Source organism: Lolium rigidum, chromosome 3 (assembly GCF_022539505.1).
Source record: "Lolium rigidum isolate FL_2022 chromosome 3, APGP_CSIRO_Lrig_0.1, whole genome shotgun sequence".
Taxonomy (NCBI): domain Eukaryota; kingdom Viridiplantae; phylum Streptophyta; class Magnoliopsida; order Poales; family Poaceae; genus Lolium; species Lolium rigidum.
The window spans coordinates 348,444,383-348,453,174 of NC_061510.1; the positions used below are offsets into that span (position 1 = coordinate 348,444,383).

Here is an 8,792-nt window from a genome sequence, read left to right on the forward strand (position 1 = left end):
TCCTATGTTTTTCCCATCTTATGAATCAAAGGATCCCTAATTTTTATCACTTCCTCCACCAAATGATTGATACTCATGGTTTAACAGAACAGACTGCTAGCAAAGATAGTTAATCTTTTAAGACAGTTTGTGCTCTACAATCTGTAAACACAATATCTAGATTTGTTTAGCGCATATATTATGTGCGGGTAAAGATCTGGATAACAGACTGCTAGCAAAGATAGTTTAATCTGCTAAGACTGCTTCTGCTATACAATCTGTACTGACATCAACAGTAGTTGCTTAACACCAATCTGATTTGCTTAGCCGGTAAGGATCTAGAGAACAGACTGCTAGCAAGATAGTTTATCTGCTGCCAAGATACCTTCAGACCACTCTGCCCCTGCAGAACTCTCCTCGACATGGTCTTCTCTTCTGCCACAGTAACAGCTTATGTCAATCTGTATTGACATCATGGCTTGCCAGAATAACCTCAATGGTTTTACACACATGTTTCTTCACAGCTTACCTTTTTTCTTGTTTTACATTCACATATTTTTGTGTGGGTTCCTGGGGTTTGTTTAGCATAGATTTACGCCAGGTGTATATTATTGCGGAGTAATGTGTAATGCTGGCGTAAATCTATGCTACACAAACCCCAGGAACCTACAGAATAACCTCAATGTTTTGCATTCACATATTATTGCGGAGTAATGTGTAATGCTGGACCGTCTTCTTGTCGCTGCATAAAAATAGATGCGAACTGACAACAATTTCGATAGGTGCTCCATCTTTTCTGTTCCAAATTTGGGTTGCCTATTCTAGATATTTTGGAAGGCTGCACTTGACGATTTCATTCAGTACCTTCCATACTCAACTTGCATATATCCTTGATGCATTGTGCTACTAGTATTCCCTGCCGACTTCACAAAGGTTGCCCGGGAGTTCTTGTAGATGGATGCAAATCATCTGTACCGCTCTTGTGGGTAGCAGTTGTTGCTGTTTATTTTCGTGCTGGTTCGCTAGTTTCAGTCTGAATGAATCTGTTATGAGGAGCTATCTTGGTATGTTAGTTTGGCACTGTGTCACGTGAAGCAGTTTCGTATTCCCTATCATCTCCTATTGCTTACTATTTTTTTCTGCGTAGATATGCGGGAGTAATTAGGAAACAAAGATCTAGATGTACCTGTTTTGGTGGGACATTGTAAGCTTCAGAGTTCAGATAGAACCCATTCTACGATGCTAGAGTAGTCCTGACGGGAAACAAAATATCGGCGGCTGCCTCCGATTCATATTAATTGACTTCAATATGGATGTATCTAAAACTAAAATGTGTCTAGATACATCCATATTAGAGTCAATTAATATGAACCGGAGGGAGTAGTGTTTTTTTTTGGGGGGGCAAAAACTTTCTACTTAAGCCTTCGGCGACACCGGGTCATTGCCTCTACTTTCTTCTCAGCCGCTCCCTTCTCGCTCACTAGGGTTTCTGTCCTCCCAAATCTACCCTCGGCCGATTGCTGGTGTTTTTTTCCTGAGGGAAAAACTTTCTATTTAAGCGTTCGGCGACATTGGGTCATTGCCCCCAGACGCCTCTCTCTTCTGCAGCCGCCCCCTTCTTGTTCGCTAGGGTTTCCTCTCGTCCCAAATCTACCCCTGATCCCCAACCTCCACCCACCCATGGCGGCCGAGGACCCAAAGAAGATGATCACGCTCAAGTCCAACGACGGGGAGGAGTTCGAGGTGGAGGAGGCGGTGGCGATGGGGTCGCAGACGATCCGCCACATGATCGAGGACGACTGCGCCGACAACGGGATCCCGCTCCCCAACGTCAACTCCAAGATCCTCTCCAAGGTAATTGAGTATTGCAAAAAGCACGTCCAGCTGGCGGCCAAGCCCGTGGCCGATGGCGCTTCTGCCCTGTCCTCCACGGAGGACATCAAGAATTGGGAGGCCGAGTTCGTCAACGTCGACAAGGCCACCCTCTTTGACCTTAGCCTCGCCGCCAACTACCTCAACATCAAGGGGCTGCTGGACCTCACCTGCCAGACCATCGCCGACATGATCAAGGGCATGACTCCGGAGGAGATCCGCAAGACCTTCAACATCAAGAACGACTTCACCGCTGAGGAGGAGGAGGCGGTCCGCAGGGAGAACCAGTGGGCCTTTGAGTAAATCTACAACCTGCCGTGTTGCTCATCGTTTCCGTATTTGAATGCTACTTTTTAATGTCATAATTAGTGTCTTTGAGTCGAGGTCTGCTTTGTGAACATCCTCAGTGGTTGCTTATGTGTGCAAGAAGAAAAACTATCTATCTATCTATCGTTGGTCAGTGGTCATCGCTTGTGCTGCAGAACCGAGTTCATATCGTCAACTGAAATTGATTTTGCAGCTTTATTTATGCAGTCCTGTGCCATTTTAACCAAGAACCAAGGCACTTCAACCCTGCTGGCCTCCAAAGCTAACACTAATCATATACTCATAGTTTAACACAACAGAATGCTAGCAAGTTAATCTGCTAAGACAGCTTTTGCTCTACAATCTGTATTTACATCAATAGTAGTTGTTTAACACCATATCAGATTAACATGTGGTTAAGGATCTGGAGAACAGACTGCCAGAAAGATAGTTTAATCTGATACTAAGATAGCTTGAGAGCACTCTGCCCCCTGCACTACTTGGTTCCACATGGTCTTCTCTTCAGCCACAGCAACAGCTTGCCTGGCAATCTGTATTGACCATCATAGCTTGCCAGAATAACCCTAATGGTTTTACACACATGTCTCTCCACAGCTTACCTTTTTTCTTGTTTTCTATTCACATATTTTTGTGCGTGGGTTCTGTGTGGCATACAAATGCCCTAGGCTTTCATAGGAAGGGCAAGGTTTGCACCTGGTGTATATTACTACGGAGTGGCGTGTAATGAGGCTGGACCGTCTCCACGTCGCTGCAGTGAAGCCGATTTACTAGTGATGTTAGTTGGATTGAAAGAGATGTAAACTGACAGCAATTTTGATCGGTGATTGTCGATATCTTACTCACCTGCCAAAATGTGTTCCATCTTTTCTGTTCCAAATTTGGGTTTACCTATTCTAGATGCTTTTAGAAGGCTGCACTTGGTGGTTTCATTTAATACCTTGCATACTCAAAGACAGTTTGCTACGCGAATTTTTGTAGTCATCCTTGATCAGCAGTGCTGCCAGTATTCCCTGTGGATTCTACAAAGACAGTTTGCTCCGCGAATTTTTGTAGATGGATGTAAATCATTTGTATCGCCCTTGTGGTGGCAGTTGTTGCTGTTCATTCACTGCTAAGTGCTAACTATGACCTGATGATTTCGTGCTTCGCAGCCATGAGAGTCAAGTGCAGATTCTTAGCAAGAACTAGTTCCAGTCGGAATGAATCTGTTATGAGGAGCTATCCTGAATCAGTTTCGTATTCCCTATCATCTTTTATTGCTTACTTCGTCTGCGGTGAAGCAGTTTCGTTTGGCCTGACGATTTACTAGTGTAATTTTGGTTGTTGGATCGAAAGAATTGTATATCAACAGCAATTTTGATCAATGCTGGTTGATATTGTAATCATCTGTCAATACTTGTTCCATCTTATCTGGTTTAAAGTGGTTGCCTATTCTGGATGCTTTTGGAACGCTGCACTAGGTAATTTCTCGTTGTACATCCTGCATAGTACTTGAGTCGCAGTTATCATTGATCAGCACGGTGCTACCAGATTTTAGAAGATACTTTGCTCTGCAGAAGTCTTGTAAAGGGACGTCAACCCTCTGTGCCGCCCTTGTGGTAGAGTCACCGCTGTTTGTTCACTGTTTACTATGTCCTGAAGATTTATTGCTTGGTAGCACATGAGATTCCAGTGCAGATGCTCAGCAGTCAGAATGAGTCTTAACATGAGGAACTATCTTGGTACACCATTAGTTCTGTGTTCACAAGTACTTCGTCTATGAGCTTCTCAAAACGTCTTATATTAGGAAACGGAGCGAGCATTCACTATCTGTTAAATTTTACTGGATGTATGGATTTGAGGACGAGGAATCAGTAGAGATGAGCTGACTCTGCCTTTAAATTGCTGCTGCTTGCTTTGCTTCATTTTTGTTGCCTGTTCTACTGATTGCTGCTGCTAATACGGACCAGTAGAAAGAATAGAAGATCATCACTCTATAGAAATTGTTATTTGTCTCTCTGTATCGCTGTTACAAAAAAGAGAACACTTTTTTTTTTGAGATCAAAAAAAAAAAAGAGAACACTTGGTTCATACCGGGAGTTAGTACAAAAATTCCCTCTTTGTAACCGTTGCTAACAAGACACTTGTTACTTACTTGATTAGGTACTTCCAATGCGTGCCACGTTTCCACCTAACCCCACATAGATGGCACTCGTTCCCCTTTTCGTTCTCTCTCTGGCCTCTCCTTGCTCTCTATTAGAGCATCTCCACTTGCGTCCCCCAAACCGTCCCTCAAAGAGCGCCGGATCGAGTGTTTGGGGGACGTGTTTTGTTCGTGCCGCGTTTGGGGGACGTCGCTCCCCAGGCGCGTCCCCCAAACGCCGCCCCCAAATAAATATTGGTGCACGAAAATAAAGGTTTTCATTCAAATTTGATTATATATTACAAAGTTTGAATGAAAACGGCTAGATTTCATCTAAACCTAGACTACTGATCGCCCGGCGGTCCGTTCGATGGCCCTGCCCCGTCGTCGCCTCCCCTCCGTCGTAGCTTCTGCTGCGCGCGCCGCCTCTCCTTGTGTTGGGCGGTGGCCAGACGCCGCCGCTCCAGCAGCGCGTCGTCGTTTGCCCTCCCCTACTGCGCCTCCTGGAGGGAGAGCTCGACGGCGCGACGAATCTGCGCCTCTTCGCGAGCACGGGCGTCGTCCTGGAGCTTTTTCTCTGACTCAAAGGACTCGACGAGCGCGCGTTGCTGATCGGCCGTCTCGTCCGGGTGCGGCCCGTCGTCGTCGGATCACTCGAACTCGTCGTCGTCGTCGTCCTCCACCTCGGTCTCCTCCTCCTCCGCCTTGGCCTCCTCCTCATCCGTTGGGGCCTCCATCATCGCCGCCACCAACGCGTCGGCCTCCGCCGCCAACTCGTCCGCCCGCCTCCTCCAGGCCACCTCCGTTGCTGCCAGCGCCGCCTCCCGCTGCTGACGCTCCTCCGCCGCCAGCTGCTGCTGGCGCTCGAGCGACTCCCGCCGCCGGCGCTCGATCGCCACCCGCCGTTCACGGTACTGCGCGTCCCGCTCCTCGCGCTGGCGCCGACGCTCATCATCCCACCGCCAGCTCATCTCCTTCGTCCGGTGCCGCCGCGCCCCCTCTTCCGTGGAGGCGTCGAACGCCGAAATGGTGTCCGCAAGCGCCTCCTCCTGCCACGCTGCTGCCGCCGCGTTTTCTGCAGCTGCATGGCCAGGGGCGTCGAACGCCGCTACATCCGCCGCGTGCGCCGCCTCACGCCGCTGGCGGGCCTGCAGCTCGAGTGCCTCCCACCGCTCCTGACGATGTGCACGGTAATTCTCCATCCCTCGCCGTCGCCGCTCTTCACGTGCGGCAACGTCGATGCCGAACTGCGAATCTGGTGGTGGAGGTGGTGCTGGAGAAGACGACGGTGGAGGGAACTGGCCATCGCCGGGGCGGTTCGCCATTGCCAACTGGTGGTGGAGGAGACGGTGGTGGAGCGACGAGGACTATGCTTGTGGTGGAGAAAGGGGTGCCGGCGGCTGTGGTGGCTGCCATTGAGCCGGGAGGGACTTTTATAGACGCCGGCGTCGGGAAGAAAGCGCGGGAAGAGGCGAGAAGAGGCGGGAAGAAAGCGCGGGAACGGGCGGTGGCGTGCGAATGCCGACGACGCGTGGAGGCTCGGCAGCACCGACGAGACGTCTCGCCTGCCCCTCTGTCGCCATTAAGGCAAAGATGCCGTCGTGTGTCACTGCGCGCGAATAACTTTCGTCGCGAGGTAGGCGACGGTTAGGTCCAAACTTGAATGAGTCGCTGACTCGTCGGGCTCGCGTCGCTTCGCCTCGCTTTTCGTTGTGTCCGGCGTGCCCGGAGCGTCCCCTATGGGGCGGGGACAGGCTCGGGGCGCGTCGGACAAAATTGAACTTTGGGGGACGCGGTTGGAACCGTTTTTTGGTCCGACAGGTCCCAAATTGCTTTGGGGGACGCGACTGGAGATGTTCTTAGGACCGTCTTTGGTTGCCCCGGCTCCTTTCCCCCTCTCCTTCGACGGCCTCGCCGGCTGGAGTGTGTGTGTTTGGCTCTATGCCATGGATGATATTCTCGTTGGTGCCTTCACGCGGTGCTAGGAGATTGTCAGAGCAGTTCCTCGGTCGTTTTCCATGGTGGTGGAGCACGCTGAAGCTCTGGGCCTGGGGTTGGGGTCCTTGCCAGATCTTTTCTTCCCCATGAAACCGTAGGGGACTCCCCTACGGTATATCCCCTATAATTTTCCATTAAATTAGGTTAGCAGAAGTACATTAGCGATGGATTACAAGGGGTGTGCAAGGAGAGAAGGAAGAGGGAGCTCAACAGAAGTTAATTTAAAAACATCTAGAAATTCTGAATTCAATCCACAAGACTTTCTCGAACGCCCTATGGGAGATCAGAATCAAATCCTTCTTGAACACCACCCTCCAAGCTTGAAACGAGGGCCTTATCTTCTCAAATATCAAGCCATTACGTTGCTTCCAAATAGCCGATAGAGCACAAGTGCTATTTAAAAAAAAAATTGTCCTTGGAAGTTCCTTTTCGCTCGCTCAAACATATTCTCCAATCCATGTGTGAAGTTTCATTGGATGACCAGCTTCCGCCAACATTTCACAAAAGAATCACAATTTCTACTAAGAAGAGCCACAAAAAGTACTTTTTGTTTATGCAGCCACCTACTTTTCCAAAGTCTTTTATAACTGCGGAGACAATTAGGCATTCAAATACTAGAAACTTATAGTACGCCTAGGGAGAATAAACACCTTTTTAAGTAAAGAATGACCATTTGTCCGAAATTGTCATATGAACTCTCTCATTTCTTGAATAAACAACAATTAATATGGCTCAGAAGGGGTAGCTAAAAAAAAAAGGTTATTACAGTTGGGCTAGCTGCACCTTCCCCACTGGTGTGGTTGGTTTTAATCAGCAACCGCCCGCTGCTGATGACAAAGGTGGAGAACATGCGCGATGCGGCACTACGGTGTAGGTTGTACGACGGCTAGGGTTTATGTGGGAAGAGATGAGATGAGGCAGCCGAGCGCGCCCTCTTTATATACGCCGGAGGCAGCCGAGTGGCACGATCACTATGCGTCGGGGCCGCTGGGCATGGTTTCAGATGCATTTTTCGACCGCGCGGACACAAACGGTTACTCAATATCTGTTTGCGTCGCCCCGGTTGGAGATGCCCGATGTGGGACAAATTCAACATGTTCCATTTGTTTCGGCCACAGCGGTAGGAGAGATTAGGGCATCTCTAACCGGCGACCCAAATCGGATGCGTTGGCCAGTCCGGATGGGGCCGTTTGGGTGGTCGCGCGGACACGCGGACAGGCGGACCTGACCGTCGGTCCGTTTGGGTCACGGAGTGTCAACGCGCGGACGCATCCCAAAAGTAAAATATAACAAAAAAAAGAAAAAAAGGAAAACAAAAACAAATTAAATTTAAACTAGAGTTCATTTAAACTTAGCCCTATTTTGGGCAATTTTTACACAAAAGAAAGCCCTATATGGGCTTTAAACTTCAAAAAGGAGGAAACCCTAGTCCAGGGTTTGGGACGTGATGGCCGCCGGTGCGCCACCCTACTCCCAGTAGTACTCGTTGTCGTCGCCGTCGATGAGGACAATGCCCCCCGAGGCGACACGCTGTTCCGGCTGGACACGCCGAAGGGCGTCGGGGACTCCGGCCAGGGCGACCACTGCCCCCTTTCCCAGGCGGAGTGCGGGTCCGAAGGGCTCGCCAGCCTGCGCAGGCGTGCCAGCCGCGCCGCCTCCTTCTGCCGCTACTCCGCCGCAGCGGCCTGCAGCTCCGCCTCGTGTCGGAGCGCGGCTTGGCGCTGCTCCTCCTCCCGGAGCGCGGTCTGGTGTGTGGCCTCCTCCTGGCGGCGTGCCATGGCGAGGAACTCCCACGCCTCGGCGTCCTCCTTGGCCTTCCTGGCCTTCTCCTCCTCGGCAAGGTGCGGCCATTTTGGCCAGCTCCCCGAGGTCGTTGACCTCGCGGGACGCCGCCATCGTGGCCTGCAACTCGAGGTTGTCGTCCTCCTCGGGCTGGGCCTGTGGCGCTTGCGCTGGCACCGCCGCGGGCTCGTCGATGTAGAGGCCGCATGGGCGGCGGCCAGCCCTCCTAGCAGGCGTGCGGGGCTGCACGCGAGGCGGCTGCGGGCGAGGCCTCGTTGTCGTCGAGGTGAAGCACGTGCGCCAGCGCGCTTCGTGCTCCACCTCGAACCACAAGTCCCAGTTGGGAATTGTGTCGCTGTAGGCGGGGTCCTCCCGGAGGTCCGCCGGCAGCTGCGCGCGCCGCCGCCGGATCTCCGCGACGCGGGCGCGGCCGGAGCCAGGGATCGGTGGCACCAGAACCCGATCTAGGCTCAGGTGCCAGCCGTGGGGGAGGTGACGTCGCCCCACGACATTGGGACACCGGCCTCCCAGAACATCCGCGTCACCGCTACGGTGACGTAGATCCGGTCGCGAATGGGAGCCGGCGGCCCCATGTCGAACGCCGCCGGTGCGGCTCACCGGCTGCTGCCGTCCTCGTGGTCGTTGGCGGATGGTTCGAACTCTCGCTTCGGGGCCATGACGGCGCGGAAGGTTGAACTCGTGCGGCCGGAGT

General features: G+C 51.6%; 1 protein-coding gene across 2 annotated transcripts; it reads left to right on the forward strand.

Annotated features, from left to right (window-relative positions):
* Nucleotides 1–600: 600 nt before the first annotated feature.
* Nucleotides 601–2,154, forward strand: LOC124700249 (SKP1-like protein 1). Of its 2 annotated transcripts, XM_047232407.1 has the most exons (2): nt 601–615; nt 1,681–2,154. In XM_047232407.1, exons 1-2 carry the CDS (start codon nt 601–603, stop codon nt 2,152–2,154), a joined length of 489 nt encoding a protein of 162 aa, XP_047088363.1. The 2 variants fall into 2 exon arrangements, with proteins under 2 accessions (XP_047088363.1, XP_047088362.1); XM_047232406.1 differs by lacking the exon at nt 601–615 and having other exon boundaries at nt 1,660–2,154.
* Nucleotides 2,155–8,792: the final 6,638 nt, after the last annotated feature.

What these genes read in the sequence shown, in the direction of transcription:
- LOC124700249 (XM_047232406.1), top strand. Translation starts at nt 1,660, where the DNA reads ATGGCGGCCGAGGACCCAAAGAAGATGATCACGCTCAAGTCCAACGAC.